Below are 22,017 nucleotides of genomic sequence, written 5' to 3' on the forward strand. Positions count from 1 at the left end.
CATAAAATGCAGAGGAGCATAACGAAGGTCATAAAGGTCATAAACGATATTAATTTAGGAACATAAACATATTAAGTAAACTGTATGTTGCTGTTATTGGTATTTTAAAGAAAAAATACACACCAATACTGTAACGAACAGTTCTTTCCGGACCCTATGCGGACGACACAATCCGACGAAGTGGGGGAACACTGGGGAAACGTCATGCAGGAAAACGGGGCTGAAGACAGGGGGGCGTGTCCAAGGTGCGCTGGTGCACGGGGGAGGTGTGGCCGAGGCGAACAATCCCAAAGAGTAATCCATAGAGTATCCAAAACACGAAGGTAAGTCCAAAACCAGGAGATCCATCAGAACTCGGAATTAAAACCACGAAGGCCGGGTCGGAACCGGCGGATGGGGAACAGGAACGGGAACGGAGGTTAAAACCTTAAAGGGACCAGGCGCTTCCTGGTCCCGGACTCGCACGATATGGAAATCAGATGCAGAGCCCGGATGAGCGTCAGCGCCTGGCTATTAAGGTGGGCTGGGAATGGGGAGCAGGTGCATAGAATACAGTCTCACGTGAAAGGGCTGGAGCAGCCTTAAGGAGGGGGGACTATAATCGTGACAGTACGCCCCTCCTTTTCAGGGCGGCTCCGAAGCCCTAAGAAAAAAAAAGGGAGAAAAAAAACCCGATGGAATCCAGGCTGCCAGGGTGCCGTCCGCGGGGTCCAGTTGTAGGCTCTGCATTCTGTAACGAACAGTTCTTTCCGGACCCTATGCGGACGACACAATCCGACGAAGTGGGGGAACACTGGGGAAACGTCATGCAGGAAAACGGGGCTGAAGACAGGGGGGCGTGTCCAAGGTGTGCTGGTGCACGGGGGAGGTGTGGCCGAGGCGAACAATCCCAAAGAGTAATCCATAGAGTATCCAAAACACGAAGGTAAGTCCAAAACCAGGAGATCCATCAGAACTCGGAATTAAAACCACGAAGGCCGGGTCGGAACCGGCGGACGGGGAACAGGAACGGGAACGGAGGTTAAAACCTTAACGGGACCAGGCGCTTCCTGGTCCCGGACTCGCACGATATGGAAATCAGATGCAGAGCCCGGATGAGCTTCAGCGCCTGGCTATTAAGGTGGGCTGGGAATGGGGAGCAGGTGCATAGAATACAGTCTCACGTGAAAGGGCTGGAGCAGCCTTAAGGAGGGGGGACTATAATCGTGACAAATACTTCATTTCTCCCTAAACATTTTAAGCACCAAAGTCTTACATGTGGTTTTCATCACTCTCTGCGGGAGTGCTGGCTGTGACAATTAAACTGGTTTCACAGGTATTTTCAAAGTAGAAGGGGTCGAGTCTTCCAGCAGGAGGGGGGAACAAGCTGCCCAGCCGTGTGGAATGCTACAGAACCCTAAACAGACAATACACATTAGCCGAATATTTGACCAAGATATCCAGACACACCTGTATGAACTCCACCAGTAAAACTCAAAGTATTACGCTGGTCCACACTATTTGCAACCATCATTTTAAATGAAAAGACTTTATTTTTTCATCGACAAAAGGTAACACCCACCACAGCATTTCGTTGATCTAACTAACAAGGATGGGACATTAGCTAGCCAATATGATAAAGGAATAATTTACTTTTTTGTTTATTTCTTTAGCACATTTATTTGAACATTTCCATCGATAGTACAAGCACTGAAAAACTGTTCAATCCCTAGTTCATCTGGCATTTTCTTTTACTATAACATATAAAAACTCCCTTGCTTTTAACAGAGCATTTCATAATTTCTAACAACGAAAATTATTTAAACTGCAACACTTTTATCATTCAACGAGAGCTCAAAATATCACAAGGATCCTCAAGAGATCAACAAAGACAACAGAAAAAGATATGTGTATAAGAAACTGTCCATGGGAATTCAAGCTTTTTTTATCTACGCTAAGAAGTAGTCTTTAAAATTTCTTCATTACACTGTGAAGTCAAAATTCCAGGATGTGCCTATAAGTACACTGGTCAAACATTCCGGTCAAATTCTTCCGCGACGACAGCATCGACATTTTTTGGCGCATCCTCTCTTTAAAGCCTTAGCCAAATATGAAGACAGTACGCACAGTTATAATTCAAACTGAATTAAAAACTACACATCCCAGTTACCATGGTGGTGCTTGTGATCTTTACGTTTAACCAACGAAACAGGGCAAAAAATCAGTCACATGACTTTAGGGCTGAGTTTCGAAAGCTTAACCTATCAGCAACAAAGCGAAATTTACACGATAGGCTACCTCAAACTGTCAGTTACACGACTGTGTATATCGCTTAAGCCACTCCTATTTGGCTTTTTAGTTATGGAGTGTAAAAAATACAAAAATGCACATGAGCAAAAAGTTTTAGACATGGAGCAGGTGTGACTTTGAAATAAGCAAACAGAAAAAAAGCCATGACTCTATATAGTGCAGAAGAGGGATGCAGGAACACTTGCTTAGATATACACAAAAATCACAAAAAGGTGTGTTACAAAAGAACATGCAAACATGTTCATCATGTACATCAATTTCCCTTCGCGATCAATGAAGTCTTACCAATCTCTAAATATGAAACAGAGTGAGGAATCAGAAAATTAGCATGCATAAAAACAGCAATTCTGTCAGTGAGCCCTAAATGACTTAATAGCAAACATGGTTTCATGGAGGGCTTCTCAGATAGTTGGGCATTCAGGTAGATTGCCAGGTGAAAGGATCTGTAAATATATTTTGTTAAAGAAAGTCAGTTTTTCCGCAACACATAAAAGACATTTTTCCTAGAAAGTTTAGCCTTTGTCACTAATGAAACCACTAAATAAAGACATAATATAGAAATCTTAAGATTTTTTTTATTCAATGTTGGTAGCAGGATGAACTGTCAGGTTGAGCTAAGTATATATTTTGTCGCAGAGTTGCTGCAAGATGTTAACGGTGAAAAAAGGAATTTAGAAATGAGTTATTTCAAGAAGAAAATTTTCAGATTAATTGAAAATCTAGCAGGATAGAGAAAGTACAGAAAATAGGCAGTTAGATTGATCAGATTAGTTTAGCAAAGAGGGGATGAGAAGAGTGACAAACTAATATACTTTAGATCTTTTTTTCTGAACCAGGGAAAATCTGATCATGTTTCTCTATATCATTAATAAAAAAACTGATTTTATATATCACCTTTAAAGGTGGCATCTCAAAGCAATACAGTAGATGTAAAAACAGTTAAAAGGACCACAGATTACAAAGTAAATACATATAAGAAAGACAAGCAGTTAGAGGTGCTACCAAAATTAGAAAATGAAGCAGATACTGTACAGACACTAAGTCTTCTGAAAAGAAAGGTTTTGAGGTTAGATTTAAATGCACTCAGGGTACGTGACTGATATCACTGGGGATACAAATCGAGAGCTCTGGGGTGCAGCTAGAGAAGGTCCTGTCACCCACAGAATGTAGATGTTCTTGAGGACAGCTAGAAGACCATAGTCAGATGGACAAAGGTGGGGAGTAGACAGATAATAAGCCATATAGGTACTGAATGAGGATGAGGATTTTGAAGTTGACTCGAAACCTGATAGGAAGCCAGTGCAAGGACTTGAAGACAGGTGTAATGCATCCCTGTAAGGATTCTCGCTGTCATATTCTGAACATATTGAAGATTGTTCAGTGTGGATTTAATTTCCCCAGTGAACAGGATGTGCATTTATTAATTCTAGAAAAAAAAAGCCTTTCTTGATTTCTCTAGTTCCTAGTTTCTCTAGTTCCCTTTAAAATAAACTATTATTCCACAATGCAGAGTATAACATGGCCAGTATTTACATATGATATTTGTGATTTAAAGAAATTAACACAAGCAGCTTTTGGGGATTTAAGTGTTGGCTGAGTTATTGCAGGATAAAAGACTAGAGATGTTGGTAAGAAAAAGATAATTTTGGGAAAGTTGAGGAATACACTGATAACAAGAACACTTCCTAATGGGGTTAGGCATACTTTTGATGAAGATGATGACGTTGACAGACTGTATGTTTACATAGATACTGAAATGAGGATTGTATTTTAGATTTTGTGTAGTTGCTAGCATTGAACTGTGTGTTGGATGCACATGAATTGAAGGAATGGGCAAACATAGCTGATGCTGATCCACAGAGCCAGCATATTAAGATGTTTATAATTAGAGGCAATTTGTTTAAATAACTAGGTATGGATACTGATGTGCAAGAGAGGTGGAAAGGCTGTTTCCTTAAGCCAGCACTATAAAATATTTTATTCTCAGTGAGAAGCTGCCATTTCATAGTGGGTTTCTAACACTGTGTATAGTTCCATCCACACAGTGCCTTTACTTCCATCCATTTTCTAATCTCTTTATCCAGTAGAGAGGATTTGGAGCCTATCCCAGTAAGCAACGGACACAAGGCAGAATACACCCTGGCGTCAGTCCATCACAGGACAGACAGACACAAACACACACGCATCAGGGCCAGTTTTCCCATAAACCAGTATGTTTTGGAGTGCGAGAGGGAGTCATATCACACATATGGAGAAAAACTATGTATTTCAGAGAGAACATGCAAATCCCACACACACAAGACGGCAGAAATTGAACCTAGGACCATAGTGCTGCAAGATAGCAATGCTGACCACTTCGCCACCATTAGAAATGGATGGATATTTTAGTTCTCTTTCTAGTTCACAGGTTTGCATGCATAATTTAATTTTGAAAGCCACTGAGACATCAGGTACTACTGTTGTATTTATGAAAAAGAAACAAAACAAAAAGCAAACTAACAACTGTGCCATCCTACATCCTACTTATTTATAAACAGTTAACATTTTTAGCAAAATATTTTGAATTATATTTTACCCTATTTTTTCTTTAGTTTTGTATTTAACTTATTATATGATAGTCAGATTTAATGTATATTTGAACAATGAAAATATATTTTTACAAGATGCGGGGGAAAGTCCAATAACTTATTACAGTGCTAAATTTAATATTATTGATTACTAATAGTTTATGCTAACACCTAACTTTCTTAATTAGATGTATTTAAAACAGTGAACTAAGTGTAACATAACATTCAGAAATACAATCGAGAATAGGTTTGGGGTGTTTGTATAGATGAAACGTTTCTAAAATGTGTAACATAACAAAATTAAAGACAATTAAAATCTGTAATCTTTCCACTTGTAATATCATTAGAAAGTACAACAAGTTTCTGCTTCGTCTAAGGACGGTATCAAAAAGTAGTCTAAGTGGTGAAAAAGCTGTGCTTAATGATAATTAAGGGACTTAAAAGTAAAAAGAGATGTTTCATATTGCTTGATTAATTTTAAAAACTAAGTTATAAATGCATACGCGATTGGTGCCATTAAGCAATGCAGGCAGCAGAATGTTCGTTCTGTACTGCTGAGCTCCATGCCTCTTCCCTCTCTCGGTGCCGCGCCGGGTCTAAATATCTAAACAATAAATATCTAAAATATATCTATATAGCAGGTAGTATCACTGTATTCCAATTTCTTTGTAAACACGGAAAAACAGATTCACAACGCGTCGCTGTGTCACTGTGGAAAAAAAAATGGTTTGAACACCCTATATTGTAATGAGCTGCTGAGCTAAGAATAGGAATGTTCCTGCTGTCAGAGGGGGTGGAAAGTGCCCACGGTCATTTAATTAGTATTACAATACGCACTGATTCCCTTGCAAAGATATGGACATAAGAATATTCGTGCATGGTCAAAAAATGGCATTAAGCACTTAAAATTAATTAATAATAATTAATAATAGTAAACTGTAACATGCTGTAACAAGATCGGCTAAACTGGGAAGAAAATGCTTTCAGAGAAAATGTTTCAGGTGTGAAGAACACACTGTAGATCTCCAATGCAATTTCAACCAAACCTGTTCCCACACACCCTGCCCCCACTGCCATTAGAATATACACAAAGCACTGAAATCTTTCGAGCTAATGATCAGGTGACCTGAGAGAGAGCGAGAGAAACACCAAGGGGTGCGGAACCAGGGAACTATTTACATGGAAAACGGGCGATCTCCCCAGACTGTCCGCCCGTTTCACTGTTACCTGGATACCTCTTTATTTAGAACTCACTAACACTAATTTTTAGTTTAGAAGTATTCAAGCAGGATTTTAGATGAAAGGCAGCGACCTTAATCAAGCCCAAATCATAATTGAACCCATTCAGAGCCTACATTATATTTTAGCGTTTCATTCTGAGCAGAAGACCCTCACACCTGAAGAAAGCTTGTGTTTTCTCTCTTCTCTTTTAAGCATGTGTACAATGCTGTAATACAATTTAAAATAATTAAAAGTTTAAACAGTATCAACTAAACTCCATTAATATAAGTATCGAGTGGTATTAAATAAATACATCTTTTTAGTATAGATTACACTTTTCTAAAATGTATTTAAAAAATAAAAACGATTACAATCTAATCTTTCCACGTTTGATCCCAAAATCCCAAGAAAAATAAATCTAAACAGGGAGAAAGCTATGCTGAAAGTTTACTAAGATACTTAGAAGACAAAGATAACAATTTATGTTGCATTTGTCTGATTGTGAATCAAAAAATACATTTAATTAAACACACATTTGCGATTTAAATCAAAATGTGATTTAAATCAATATAAATGTTTATATTGTAACACATACTGTACAGTCTCCATTTCTCTATTAAAATTTAAAAGATTGTTTGCGCAGCCTAAGAGGGGGGGTCTGGTATCAGTGACAGCTGACAATCCTCCATACCCTCAAGTGAAAAAATAATAATGCAAATGTAAACATCGTATTTACAATTTGTTGATAACAGAAATGTTAAGTTCTCTAAAGCTTTTTGATACTTTACCCAGGCAGCAAAAGATCAGCTACACTGGGAAGAAACCAAATTTCCCAAATTTAATATTTGCTTTTCTATATTTATTGTCAATTAATTGTCCATAATATTGCTATTCTATTTTTTCAAAGAAATGTTTGTTAAAATAAAAGTCACGGCGCTGGTTGGATTTGAACATGTAACTGGTGGTTTAGTAGTTAGCCACGTAGACCACAGGACCACCCACAAGGTCAGATGAGGTTTCACAGTATCAACAGACATTGTACAGCGTATGTTATTCTTGTGTTGCAGTACATGAATATAATTATATCATTATTCATTTCTTTAGATACGCAATTCCACATTATATTCCCTATTAATCAAATTCTAAAAGTATGCTTGTTGACTCCGTTATCGAGCGTATTCGCAGAAAAGCTAAAACTACCACTTTTTATACATGTTATTTCACATGTCAGTTAAAGACTTCGATGCTTAAAATGTTTAGGGAGAAATGGAATACTGGTGTGTATTTTTTCTTTAAAGTACCAAGACCAGCCATATATAGTTTACATACTGTAATACTGTATGATTATTTTCCAAAATTAATATTGTTTATGGCCTTCACACGCGTTATGCTCCTATTCTTTTTATGCTCAGCTACTAAGATTTCCTTTCAGTGGTAAAATTCCATATAAATATTCAATACTTAAAGGGGCACAGTAAATACATTAAATATATATATATACATACTGTATACAGTACACTTTACATACAGTAATATGTTTATGTTCCTAAATCAATCTATCAAACAGTAAGCCGGTGGACTCCGCACTCCCAAAAACAGCGCATTGTCCCACCTCACTAAAAAAGCTGACAACCCACAGTGGGGAGTCTTGTGCGCTACCACTGTTGTCAAGTAGTTTGTGTCTGTTTTAGATCCAGCAGAGTCTGTCGGTCCCTTCTGTAGCACTGTGTGAATTTTAAAGTTTTAATATGTATTTTTTGTTGTTTTGGTACAGTTTGTGAATATAATGTTTATGTAAATATGTTTAGGTAAAATGCAAGTTATATTAAGATAAGATAACTTTATTGGCCATATACAATTTCTTTGTCTTTTTGCATACCCTAGCTTGCTCTCCATAAGACACACAGACAGGGAGAGAAGCTTGGGGTTAGAGCGCAGGGTCAGCCATCTATAGGGCACCCCTGGAGTAGCTGCGGTTAAGGGCCTTGCTCAGGGGCTAAACAGAGTAGGATTCATCTGCAAGCCACGGGATACAAACCGGCAACCTGCCAGCCACAGAGCCACTGCACCGTCCTATATATTGTAATTCAAACGGGTTAAATAAACATGCCGTGTGCTCATTGAACTGGAGGGGGTCCGAGGCTACATGTCCTGAGAGAAACAAAAGGTAGAGAGCGAGTATTAGGACAGCACTGTGGAGAGATCCGGAGTATACAGATCGGCTAGTGAGCTCGGAGGGGGTAAGTTTAATTTTAATTAACAACTGGAGGAAAAGAGGAGAGATTATCGGGAAAAGAGAGAAATGGACTGCATTGGGATTGGAAAAACATCTGGAGACGATGTGCAAGGCATCCGCATTCATTCTCAAAGAAAACACTCGGGATCTGCGGAGCGCAGTGAAGAGGCACCAAGTTTCTCGATCGTCAGAGGCTGCGAGTGAACCTGATTTACAGCTCAGAACAGTGGAGACAGGATACACATTATTCTCACCGGACCGTTTGTTTTATTGTAGTCAGAACTCAAATCTATTTTACTGTTTTATCGTAGACAAACCTGTTTTTTTTTACTGACTTTACTTTTACTATCCAATATTAAAGCACATTTTTTAAAAGTTTGTGAAATTACTAAATTTGGGGTATAAACAGTATCATCTCGCCTCTTAACAAGCGCGCCAACGATGTTTTTGGTTAAAGAGACTCCGTACATTCCTTTATAGTGAATGTTGTTGTTTTTTTTTAGTTTCTCAAATGGTTATTCATATATGTTGTTGGTTTGAGAAATTTCACAATGCAGTGTGGTCTGTATGCGTTTTTCAATTTTAAATTACAGAAAGTAAGGAGGATATTTGCTCATTGTAATATACTGGGAACACAAGCCTTGTGAAGTCATCTTGTGATCACTGGCACTGCCAAATTAAAAGTTTTGTTTTTGTGCAATTGACTGAAGTTGGCCAAAATATCGGTCATATTAAGAACCTAGGTCATCTCATGTATTTTATACCATATGAATTTAATGTTATACCTCTGGTTATGGTTACACTTCTGTGCTGTGACACTAGCACACTTTCACTGCTATAGCACCTGCTCCTGTCTGACTCCCATGTTGAGTCTCTTCTCTAACCTTAGTCTGGCCCTCAGCAGCCCTGCTCTTGTGTTCAGGGTGAGTTATGTCAATAAGAAGAGAATTGTACCCAGAGCACTTTCTGCTGGGCCAGACCCAAGCAGGATAAACACAGTCTCAGGTGGAGGGTCTGTCGAGGAGGAGAGTGTTTGAGGAGTTGGTGAAGAGAAGGATCTCACTAGAATTCCTCTAGTAAAACTGTAAAGATTCTTGTTTGAGGGTGTCGGTATATTTTGACTATGTTACATGTGAGAGTCTGTGTAGAGAGTCTTTCATGTGTAAAAAGTGTACCGTGTTGTATATTTGTGGGAGGGGTGGGGTTTGTTTAATTTCATGATCATTTTCTATTTCGTTTCTTTTTTAGGGGGTTTCGTACAGTATATTGGGGTAGTGTGTATGCTAGTTATTTTTTCATATTATTATTATGATGTATTATTTTTATTATTTTATGTGTTATAAAAACCCTGCTTTTTTCTTCAAATGGTTTATTTTCTACAAATGGAATTGTTTTTCTCAGCATATCTATAGTACAAATAATAAAACGTCTCCAGTTGACTTACTCCAGTGTTGCTAATTTACATTTGGGATTAATAAACGATTTGAAGAAAAACAACAACAACAATAAACCCAATGTTATAACTGTAAGAAGATGATGTCATAATAAAATATAATCATAAATGTAAAGCATTTGTTATTATGGTTAAAAGTCAAAGTCTTTCTTTCTTTTTCCCTTTTCATTGTACCTCCATGTGTCTCCCTTATTCCCACTGTCTCCCTTCCTGACAGTTTCTTCTCATCATTCTTCTTCCTTCTGGAACCCAAAATCTGAAGCAGCAGTTATCTTCATCATCCTCATCCATGGACATTCTGAGATGGATAATGACATGATGTTGTATATTACTGCTGAGCTGGGTGTTGTAGTGAAGACTTGGACAGAAAGATGTGGAAGAGCTGTGCAGATGTTCAGCTTTGCTCCTGTCTTTTTGTCTGCAGGATGAAATGGTGTGAACTAACAGAGAGATGTTGTGAAGATCTGGCCTCTGCTCTTCAGTCTCAACACTCCAGTCTGAGAGAGGTGGATGTGAGTCGCAATAACCTGGGGGATTCAGGAGTGAAACTGTTGTCTGCAGCTCTGACGAAACCCAACTGTAAATTAACAACACTGAGGTAAGTGAACACTGGCAATTTCTTTGTATTTTATTGTTTTATTTAAGTATGCTTTTTGCCTTTTTCACATACATCCACACCTAGGAATTACAAAATAAAAAAGAAGCCAGGCATATACCAAGAAAAAAAAACGCTATGCAATTTTATACAAGTTCTTGTTTGTAACTATTGTTATTTCTTAATATTTTATTACAGAGATTCAATATGCAATCTTTTCTATTTTGCCCATCTTTTTTACATACACATATATATATTTTGGTTTTTGGTTTAGAATTCTGTGGGTAATATTCTTCATGTGACTTCATTCATAGAGTCCATCTTCATTTGAACACAAGGTCTCTGTCCAGCTTTAACCAGTTTCTAGTGATTTATTTCATGGCTGCGGTTCTGACAGTTCTAAACAAGTATCTTTCTGCCTCTGAAGGCAGCTCATCTGGTGTTTGTCCCAGAAGAAAAATATTTTTTTAATATTTGTTTTTCAGAATATTTCCCCAATTTATTTTCATACCAAAAATGTTTAGGATATGCCAGGTGTTCTCAGCCATTCTTTCAGTAGTTTATGTTTCTTCCAATATTGAATATTAATTTTTTACTTATATTCTCTCCATGAATGTGAATTGGTGGATTTATGCAGATTGGAATGGTTTTAGGTTCTTCAATTGCTGTGGAAGTGCCAATCTCCTTTTCTCTTTTGCATCTTACTTTTAACTCATGAGTATTCCTCCTCTGTTTTCTAATATTGTACATACTGTACATCTGATAGGATGTAGCTCTAGAAGTAAGTTAGGTATGCGAAACTTATCTATTTGTTAATCTCTCATCTTAGAGTCATATTTACTTCTTTCAAACTTTGAGTATCCTCAGTATTTTCTCCTCTCTCTCTGTGCTTTGACCTTGCCCATTTGACCACGTCTTGGACTGATCTCTGTGCTTTGAACCCTGTTAAATGTTAAATGACTCAGACTCTCCCTGGTACTTTAATCAGTTCCTCTCAGCTCAACCCCTGCCTTTTCGATCGTGTCTCTAGTTTCACTTTCTCTTGCCTCCCCTGCTTGTGTCCAGTAGAGCCCGCACCTGGATTCAGTCTCCAGGTTACTGCGTCCATCAGCTCATTGCAGGAGATATCACACTGGGGCCCTGGGTTCAATTCCAGACCCGGGGTGCTATCTATGTAGAGTTTGTATGTTCTCCCCATGTTTGTGTGGTGTTCCAGTTTTCTCCCACAGTCCACTAATGTGCTGGCAGGTTAATAGGCTTCTGGGAAAGCTGGCACTGGTGTGAGTGTGTGCCCTTTGATAAACTGGCATCCTGTACAGGGTTCAATCCTGCCTTGTGTCCAGCGCTTCCTGGGACAGTCTCTGGGTAACTGTGACCCTGAATTGGATAATTGTTTATTGAAAGTGATGTTGATGGTTTTCAAATGCTACACTGCCTGCTTTGTCAATTAGCTGACAGTAAAAACGTATCTCTTTAATGTCAGATAAAGTCAAATTTCAGGGCAAACTTCAGTCTAGATTTATTTGGGAGAGAAGAAAATCTCAGGTAAAACCTACAACACTCAAACTCTCCCAAATCTACAGTCTTACTTTTGTGCAGCTCAGCTTAAAGCTTCAACAACATGAGTGACAGCTCATCACATAACCTGAGCTATTCATCTCACTTAAAACATAATGCTATCTTTCTTCATTCTTCTTTATTCTTTAATGCCACACTACAGAATTCAATGGAATTTGCGTTGGGTACAGGAAAGAACACAGATGAGACATACATACAACATATACAGTACAGATTTAAATAAAACAGAAGACAGACAAACATCGTCACATACCTATGTAAACAGCTTTCCATGTAGCAGCATTATTATACAGTGGAATTCAGGGTTCAACATGAATTCAGAGTTCGTATGGCAGTGGGAAAGTAGCTGAGGTTGAAGCGGGCAGTCCTTGAGAGGAAGTATCTGAAACGTGTTCCAGAAGGGAGAAGCTGAAAGAGATTATGAGCTGGGTGAGAGGGGTCTGAGATGATTTTCTTGGTGGAGAGATTAAACAGAAGGAAGTTCACAGCAAACACTTTTGCAGCTTTGGACACAATCCTTTTCAGTTTGCCTTTTGAGTAGTTATCCAAGTTCTCATACCAGACTGTAATAAAGGTTGTCAGAACACTTTGGATTATGTGTGTTTAGGATTGAAGGAGAAGTTGCTAGTTCACTCTGTGTTTTATGAGTTGCCTAAGAAAAAAACTCCTCTCTGTGCTTTCTTGACTATGTGGTCAGTGTTGGTACTCCATTTAAGATCACTGTTTATGTTTGTACCCAGAAATTAAAGGAGTTTGTGGTCTCTATAGGATGATCATTAATAAAGACTGGAAGTTTTGTGTCCTGGATGTGTTGGAAGTCAATGATGGTTCCCTGATTTTAGAAGCATTGTTGTCCAAACACTAGGCTGTTCCTCAGTCAATCTGCTTAACAAGTCTCATCATTATTCGAGATGAGGCCAACAATGGTAGTGTCATCTGTATATTTGAAAATCTTGACAGAGTCACCCTGAGATGTTAAGATGTTTGTGAATAGGGAAAAGAGCCATGGAGATAGGCTACAGCCTTGGGGAGCATCTGTGCTGAGGGTCAGAGAGCAAGATATCCTGTCATTCACCCTGACAGTCTGTTGGTGATGTGTTAAAAAGTTTGGAATCCAACGACACATAGCAGGGTTTTTGTTCAAGTCCATCAGGTTACTGAATAATTTATGTAGATTAATGGTATTGAATGCTGAGCTGAAATCCAAAAAAAGGATGTGGGCATAGGAATTTGTCTTCTCTAAATGCTGGAGTATACAATGAGAACAAGTTTAACAACATCTTCAACAGACCTGTTGGCCCTGTAGGTAAACTGGTGAGGATCCAGAGAGGAGGTGTACAGTGCTTGAGGTGCTTAAGCACTAGACGCTCAAAGGCTTTCATAGCCACTGAAGTCAGAGCAGCTGGTTTGTAGTCGTTGAGGTGAGATATTTTTGAAGAGGTACAGTATTATAGGAACAGGTATTATAGTGGATATTTTAAAACCGCGAGGGACTTTCTGCTGAAGAAATGAAGAATAATAAATGTTGGTAAACACAGGAGCCAGTTGATCAGCACAATAGCTGAGGGCTGCAGCTGACAAATTGTTTGGGCCTGTGGCTTTCCTTTTATTTTGATTTTTGAAGATTGCTCTTACTTCGTCGGTATGGATGGAGGAAGGAGGAGGCAAAGGGGTAGATGAAAATGAAGGTAATGAGGATGCTGTAACGCTGCTCTGTAGAGGTGAAAAGGATCCGATGCAGATGCAGGAGTCGCAGGGAGGTAAGTAAACGTACCGAGCAAATCCAGGAGCTGAGTCGTAGTCCGAAGGCGAAGGTAGGTCAAGATCCGGTAAAGGCACTGGTGGCGAACAATCCAAAACATGAGACAGAATCGTGGTCGAAAAGAGAGCTACAGGGTCAAATCCAAAACAGGCAATGATAGCAAACAATCCAAGGGGCGAGACGAGATCCGAAGTCCGAAAGCAAAAGGTGCAGGCAGAATTCCAGGAAGGCAAAAGAGGGGTAAGAACGCTAGGCTGAGCAACAAGTAGAGAACTCAATACCGAGCAACGGGAATCAGGTAAGAATGGTTTAAATAACCCGGCGTGCCGCACGGTAGAGCAATTGTAGGTGTGTTAACTCGTGCGGCGGCGCTTGTTAGTAGTAATCCGCTGCTGGTGCTGATTGGCTCGCTTACGTGTTGATCTCAGCTGGCTGGTGGTCGTGACAGTACCCCCCCCTTCACGGGCAGCTCCTGACGCCCGAGACGGCCGATTAGGATAGTCCCTGTGAAAGTCACTGATTAGTGTAGGGTCTAAAATATCCTTCTCTGGAACCCAAGATCTCTCCTTGGCACCAAAACCCTCCCAGTCGACTAAATACTGAAGGGTACCGCGGTTCCATCTGGAGTCAATGATCTTGTGGACCGTATAAGCCGGGCGCCCCTGAATGCGACGAGGAGGTGGCGGGCGATGTTGGGGAGCCGCAAGGGACGAGCGGTAAACAGGTTTCAGGAGGGAGACATGAAATGAGGGGTGGATTCTGAGGGTAGGGGGGAGAGCAAGGCGGAAGGTAACCGGGGTGATCCGGGAAAGAATCCGGAAGGGACCGATATATCTAGGCCCAAGCTTTTTGGAAGGCTGATGTATAGGTAGGTTCCGTGTAGATAACCAAACAAACTGTCCTTTTCGAAAACGAGGGGCTGGTCTGCGGTGTCGGTTGGCGAATTTGGCGTGGCGCTGGGTTGACTTAATAAGAGCTGTCCTCGCCATTTTCCAGGTCCTTCGCAGTTTGGCAATATATTGTTGCACGGACGGCACTGCCGTGAGTGGAGGTGTGACAGGGATGAGAGTGGGCTGATAACCTAAAGAACAAAGGAAGGGAGAGAGACCTGTGGAGGAGGAGGTAAGAGAATTGTGGGCATATTCTGCCCAGGGAAGTAGTGATGACCAATCATCCTGTGAGCTGGAGGTGAAGGCTCTCAAAAAGGTCAGGAGGCTTTGATTGGTCCTTTCCACCTGACCATTGGCCTCAGGATGATAACCAGAAGTCAAAGATACATGAGTCCCTAGAGTTTGACAGAAAGCCTTCCAAAAGGCCGAGATAAATTGAGGTCCCCTGTCCGAGACAACGTCATCAGGCAAACCATGTATCCTAAAGACCTGTTGTACAAACAAAGATGCCATTTCCTGGGCTGTGGGCAATGCTGGGAGGGGGACAAAATGGGCTGCTTTGGAAAAACGATCGGAGACCACCATGATTACCGTATGACCCTGACTGTTAGGAAGGTCCGTAATGAAGTCAACAGCTATGTGGGACCAAGGGCGGTGTGGGATTGGAAGGGGGTGAAGGAGGCCAGCCTTCCTAGAGCGCGGAGTCTTGCTCCTGGCACAGACCGGGCAAGCCCGGACGTACTCTGCTGCATCAGATCGCATGGAAGGCCACCAAAAGTCCCTGGTGAGGAGGGCCAGAGTGCGTCTGCATCCCGGGTGGCCTGCAAACCGGGAATCATGTCCCCACTGCAAAACAGCAGAACGTAAGTTGTTCGGGACGAAAAGCTTATCCGGGGGGCAGCACAGGGGAACTGTAGTTCCGTTGAGGGCACGCCTGACCTGATCTTCAATGGAGCAATGAATCGCTGCCACGATTCTGTTGGGAGAGATGATTGGTTCAGGTGTGTCGTCCAGGTCTGGGGGGTCATGGAGCCGAGAGAGTGCATCAGCCCTCCCATTCTTGGAGCCAGGAGTGTAAGTGATAACAAAATTGAAACGAGAAAAGAAAAGTGACCAACGGGCCTGACGCGAGTTGAGGCGCTTGGCAGATTGAATATAAGACAGGTTCTTATGGTCCGTGATAATGACAAAGGGGTGATGAGCCCCCTCCAGCCAGTGTCTCCATTCCTCGAGGGCCAGCTTGATAGCTAGGAGTTCACGATTGCCCACATCATAGTTAACCTCGGCAGGAGAGAGCTTCTTGGAAAAGAAAGCACATGGATGAGGAAGGCGATCCTCTTCGAGGCGCTGGGAGAGGACTGCACCAACCCCATGGGCAGAGGCGTCAACTTCAACAATGAAAGGCCGGGAGGGATCCGGATGCCGCAGGAGAGGAGCGGAGCTGAAGAGACGTTTCAAGCGCATTAATGCCTGGTTAGCCTCCGGATTCCATTTACCCCGACTAGGACGGTTGCGGGTCAGAGCCGTGATGGGCGCCACAACGGAGCTAAAGTTCCGGATGAATCGCCTGTAGAAGTTGGCAAAACCTAGAAAGCGTTGGATTTGCTTCAAATTACGAGGCACAGGCCAATCATTGATAGCTGCCACCTTGGCTGAGTCCATCTCGACTCCAAGAGGAGAAATAATGTAGCCCAGAAAGTGAATCTTAGAAGCATGAAAAATGCATTTCTCAAGCTTGGCGTAGAGCTGGTTGTTGATGAGTCTGGACAAGACCTCCTGGACGTGATGGACATGTTCCTGAGGGTCGGTGGAAAAAATGAGGATGTCGTCCAAGTATACCAAGGCAAATTTTCCAATAATGTCCCTAAAGATGTCATTTATGAAGGATTGGAAGACTGCCGGGGCATTAGCGAGTCCAAAAGGCATCACCTGATATTCATAGTGGCCGTGCGTGGTCATAAAGGCCGTCTTCCACTCATCCCCTTCATGGATCCTGATTAAATTATAAGCCCCCCGTAGATCTAGTTTCGAGAAGATGGACGCTCCACGTAGGGACTCCAGAGCGGCTGGGATTAAAGGCAAGGGGTAGGGATGTTTGACTGTAATGGAGTTCAGGCCTCTGTAATCAATACACGGCCTCAAGGAGCCGTCCTTCTTCCCTATGAAGAAGAACCCAGCACAGGCTGGGGACGAGGAGGGACGAATAAAACCAGAATTCAGGGCCTCCTTGATATAATCCTGCAGGGCTTCATTCTCTGTCTGAGTGAGAGGGTAGATCCGTCCTTTGGGTGGGAGTGTTCCTGGAAGCAAATCTATTGCACAGTCATAGATGCGGTGAGGGGGGAGCGATAGAGCTTTCTGTTTGTCAAAGGCTTGCTTCAAATGTGCATATTGGGGGGGAATAATAGAGTGTTCTTCCAAGAGGTTTACTGCAGCAGCAACCTTGAGTGGAGGACGGCAACAGTTGTCACGACAGGCATGGCTCCAGGCAATGATCTCCTTCTTGGCCCAGGAGATGTGGGGATCATGCTTTTTGAGCCAGGGAAGGCCCAGGATCACAGGGTAAGCAGGGGAGTCCAGGAGAAGGAGTGAAATGTCCTCCACGTGAGTGGCACCAACAGTAAGGGATAGGGGAATGGTCTGCCAGGAAATACGTCCAGGAGCGATCGGTGACCCATCCAACGTTTGAATGCAGATAGGGGGTGAAAGTGGAGCAAGAGGAATATCCCACTTCTTAGCAAAAGAGGCATCCATAAAATTCCCAGCTGCCCCTGAATCCACCAAAACCGAAAGGGGAAGGTGCGTGTCCATCCAGGAAATCTCAGCTGGGAATAAAGGCCCTGAAGAGGATTGTGAAAAAACAGCACTACTGACACTAACAGTAGGCAGTGGGGGAGCTCGAGGTGGATGTGGGGGTCTCAAAGGACAAGTAGCGAGCAGGTGACCCGACGCAGAGCAGTACAGACACAGCCCCTCCTGACGGCGCCTTTCCTTTTCCTCCAAGGACAGGGGTGCATGTGGCAAGGTGGGCGCCACGAGGGGAGGACCCATGGGGCGCACAGGCCTGCTTCCTGGGTGTCTCTCCGCTCTCCGCAGCCGAATGCGAGTGTCCAATTCAACTACCGCAGCGATAGCCGCCTCTAGAGACCAGGTGGGTAAAGACATGAGCACCAGGTGGTCCTTTAGATCCTCCGAGAGACCCTTAGCGAAGAGGCAAACCAAAGCTTCAGGGTTCCAGGCAGACTCCGTGGCGAGGGCTTGGAATTCAGCCACATAATCTTGCAGTGGTCTGTCGCCCTGGCGAAGAGAGGAAAGCCGAAGGCAAGTCAAATCCGGGTTGCTTTGAGAAAAACGTGCCTGGAGACGGTCAGCAAAAAGCTGAAAGTCAGAGAACAGCTGATCTCCTCTAGCAAACAATACTGCAGCCCAATCCAATGCTTTGCCTGTGAGCAAGGAAAGTGCGAATCCGATCCTCTCTCGAGAAGTAGAAAAACGCTCAGGCTGCAGCTGAAAAGCCAGGGAGCACTGGGCAATAAAGCCCCTGCAGCCTGCCGATTGCCGTCATACTTCTCCGGGAGTACAAATGGTAAAGTTGAGGGAGTGGTGGGCGGGGCCGCGGGGGTTGGAGCAGGTGTTTGTAAAAAAGGCGTTGCAGGAATCGGTGCGGGAGCCGGCGAAACAGGGGAAGGAAAAAGCCAGGCGACCTGGTTAGTGAGCAGTTGGAGAGAAGATTGAAGCTGGGCGATGGTTTGGGAATGCTGCGGGAGAAGGGAACGAAGGGTCTGTGCGTCTGCGGGATCCATAATCAGGCTCGGTATTCTGTAACGCTGCTCTATAGAGGTGAAAAGGATCCGATGCAGATGCAGGAGTCACAGGGAGGTAAGTAAACGTACCGAGCAAATCCAGGAGCTGAGTCGTAGTCCGAAGGCGAAGGTAGGTCAAGATCCGGTAAAGGCACTGGTGGCGAACAATCCAAAACGTGAGACAGAATCGTGGTCGAAAAGAGAGCTACAGGGTCAAATCCAAAACAGGCAATGATAGCAAACAATCCAAGGGGCGAGACGAGATCCGAAGTCCGAAGGCAAAAGGTGCAGGCAGAATTCCAGGAAGGCAAAAGAGGGGTAAGAACGCTAGGCTGAGCAACAAGTAGAGAACTCAATACCGAGCAACGGGAATCAGGTAAGAATGGTATAAATAACTCGGCGTGCCGCACGGTAGAGCAATTGTAGGTGTGTTAACTCGTGCGGCGGCGCTTGTTAGTAGTAATCCGCTGCTGGTGCTGATTGGCTCGCTTACGTGTTGATCTCAGCTGGCTGGTGGTCGTGACAGATGCCTTCACATCAGGTTTTTCAAAGCGAACATAAAACTGTATAAATCTGGGAGACTGGGGTCGTCATCCATTAAGGTGACAGAGTTTTATTCCTTGTAGTTGGTCATTTCCTGAATTTTTCTCCCAACTGTTCTTTTTGTTGTTGTCAGCAAATTGTTCCTCTAGTTTTTTTACTGTAGTTGCTCTCAGCTTTCCTCACTGCAGAGTGCAGTTCATATTTGGCTGAGATATATTCAGGCCTGTCATCCTTAATAAAAGCCTTGTTCTTCTTACTGCGTAGGTCTTGCAGTTCTTTTGAGAACCATGGTTTCTTGTTACCGTATGCCTTGAAAGTTTTTGTACGAATGTATACCTCTTCGCAGAAACGTATATAGAATGTAACAATATCAGTGTATTCATCCAAAGAGGCACAAGCAGAACTAAATACATTACAATCTGTACATTCAAAACACCCTCTAAGGCTTTCTATAGCTTCTGCAGACCACAGCTTGACTGTTTTAACTTTTGATTTGATATTTTTTCATTTTTGTTTATGTCACAATAAGCAAAATTATTGCGTGATCTGAATTTCGAAGCGGTGTTTTAAAATAGGCGTGATAGACTGGGTCCAAGGTGCAGTAGCAGTGACCTAGTATTCTATCAGCTCTGGTAGGACATTTAACTTGCTTTTTACACCTAATATACAGTAACTCAAAGCATAATGAAAATAAATAAATTCTGCAATTTAAATCTAGTAATGCCAAAAAAAATAATTTGTATTGTGAAAAAAAATTAAGAAAGGGGTTGAGAGAAATAGCATGGGACCCTGACTGTAAACCACATAAAATAGATGTTTTAGTGATGATCACTGAGAGGCATAAGGAATGTCTGGAACAAGACAGAATTACTGGAAGTACCTTCATTTTTGCTGTCTTCATCCTTCCCAACAATGAGAGAGGCATCAATTTTCATCTATTGAAGTCTTTTTTAACCTGATTTTATAGCACCTTAGTTACATTTTAATATGTTTTCTAGGTTTTGGGTATTGCAGTTTATATACATTTTATCTGATCCCAATCCTATCGTAAATTATATTTTTATTTCCAGGGATAAAGCATTTTAAATACAAAAGGCTTTAATATCCTGTGAAATGCTTTTTGATGCTTTTTGTGGACCCAGAATTTTTCATTTTAGTTTTAAGTTTTCGTGTTTAAACATACAGTTAAGTGAAGCCTGATAAGACCTCTAGCCAAATAGGCAATTTCCACCTGGAATGATGTCCTCTCAAACATTTTATAATATCTATGGAATTAAAAAAGTGATTATATAGTAGAAGTATATAGTATACAGTAGAATCCTTAGATTTCTTATGTGTCTTACTGTGTCCTCTCACCAGACAGAAATATCCAGGACAACAAAACAAAAAACAAGATAGAAAGAAATGAGTAAAGCTCATGGCCTTACAGTGCTTTTGAAACCTAGCGATCACTGTTGGAGATTGGTTGCGAAAATACCCTGATGTACTCTGTTACTTTTTGGAGATACTCCACTCCTTTGCCATTGAGCCTCTCTATATCAGCTGCACTGGGTCAGAAAGAGTTTGTGCATCCCAAGCTGCCCTGATTCTACTATAAGAGACTCGGAGTACACTTATGACATCATGTTCATGGCTGTGGGAGAGCAGGATGTCAGGGCTCTGTAAAAAAAAAATCGCTAGAGGACTTTCAAGTGTTGTCATCAACTGCTCATGGCCCAGCCTTGTGTCCTGCTGAAACAAGCAGGAAACCTCAGACTCACCCTGTTCCTCTTTCTACTGGACACCTGTGGGGTTGACCTGTCCCCACTGCCTCCTTTCCTCCTCAGTCTGCTAGAGGAGTGGTGCAGTCTGTGTGTGTGGACAGAGGAGTAGACACCCAGTCTGTCCTGGACTCCACTGTTTCTAATTCAGGGTCATGAGTGAGCAAGAGCCTATCCTAGCAAGCAATGGGCCCAACAAAGGACCCTGGACTGGTTGTCAGTCCATCAGGGGGTCGACAGAGGAAACCAGTTTGAACACAGATAGAAAATACTGTACAAACTCCAAGCAGACAGCTCCATAGGTCTGGAATTAAACCAGGGCACTGGCACTGTGATATAGTCATGTTAACCATTGCTCCACTGCATCTCCCCTCTTAAACAATCCATCAGCCACAATACTAGAATGGAGACAGAACTGGATCACTTCTTATTCTTCACGAGTAGACTGGGCTGAGCCAGTGTCCCCCAGTTACAACACCTACTGGATATGGACCTGGGCTGCTGGTGCTGTGTGGACTGGATGTGAGCTAATTTGGGACTGTAATCACTGCCGTGTACAGGCAGATATTCATGCCAGATTCTGTCTGACTACATCTAAGGGGATGTTAATGAAGTTAATGAAGGGTCATCCTCCTGATGTGCTCCCTGTTTCTTCTGGCCTGCTCTGACTTGAAATAGTCTAGTACTTTAGAGGAACTGTCTCTGACCACAGCTGAGAGGAAAGCTCTGTACAGGCTGTGCACCGATCTCAGCTGTCGTCTCTCCCTGACACTCTCTGGAAACTTGTGTGGGGATAGAGCCTGCCTGGAAAAGCTGTCCAGATTTCTCTCTGTGACACAACAGAGAAAAATAAATGCCCTACCGCTAGTCACCATTTTTTATATCATCTGAACCACTGATGTCTCTTATTGAGAGCCCTGTATTAATAGTTCACGCAGCTGACTAAATTGTTCATCATAGAACCACACCGAAAGCTTAATAGGCAGAGGTGGACAACTTTTCTCTCTCTAACTTGAATTTTTGTTCTTATCTCGACAGAGCTTTATCGGTCATTTTTAAAATATTTTAATTAATATTTCACCCACATATTGATTCCACACCGGCACTCTGTCTTCTTCGGAGATATCAGACAATAAGCCGGTGGACTCCGCACTTCCAAAAACCCACACATTGTCTCACCTCACTTAAAAAGCTGACAACCCACAGTGGGGAGCCTTTTCCGCTACCCATTGTTGTCAAGTAGTTTGTGTCTGTTTTAGATCCAGCAGAGTCGGTCTGTTCCTTCTGTAGCTCTGTGTGAATTCATGTAAATACTGTTAA

The 22,017-nt window shown here is 42.2% G+C and overlaps 2 protein-coding genes across 25 annotated transcripts in view; one reads left to right on the top strand and one right to left on the bottom strand.

Annotated features, from left to right (window-relative positions):
- LOC148647083 (NACHT, LRR and PYD domains-containing protein 3-like) overlaps positions 1-22,017 on the bottom strand; it is a 1,669,284-nt gene that overhangs the window by 1,600,073 nt on the left and 47,194 nt on the right. The window lies entirely within an intron of this gene.
- Positions 1-22,017, top strand: part of LOC148647098 (ribonuclease inhibitor-like) — a 465,740-nt gene that overhangs the window by 363,900 nt on the left and 79,823 nt on the right. For all 8 annotated transcript variants that reach the window (XM_088609322.1, XM_088609323.1, XM_088609324.1 and 5 more), the window contains one exon: positions 10,191-10,364. In XM_088609322.1, the coding sequence (XP_088465448.1) occupies positions 10,191-10,364 (174 nt within the window). The remainder of the gene's footprint in view (positions 1-10,190; positions 10,365-22,017) is intronic.

Source organism: Lepisosteus platostomus, chromosome 16 (genome assembly GCF_059453375.1).
Source record: "Lepisosteus platostomus isolate fLepPlt1 chromosome 16, fLepPlt1.hap1, whole genome shotgun sequence".
In the NCBI taxonomy this organism is placed as follows: domain Eukaryota; kingdom Metazoa; phylum Chordata; class Actinopteri; order Semionotiformes; family Lepisosteidae; genus Lepisosteus; species Lepisosteus platostomus.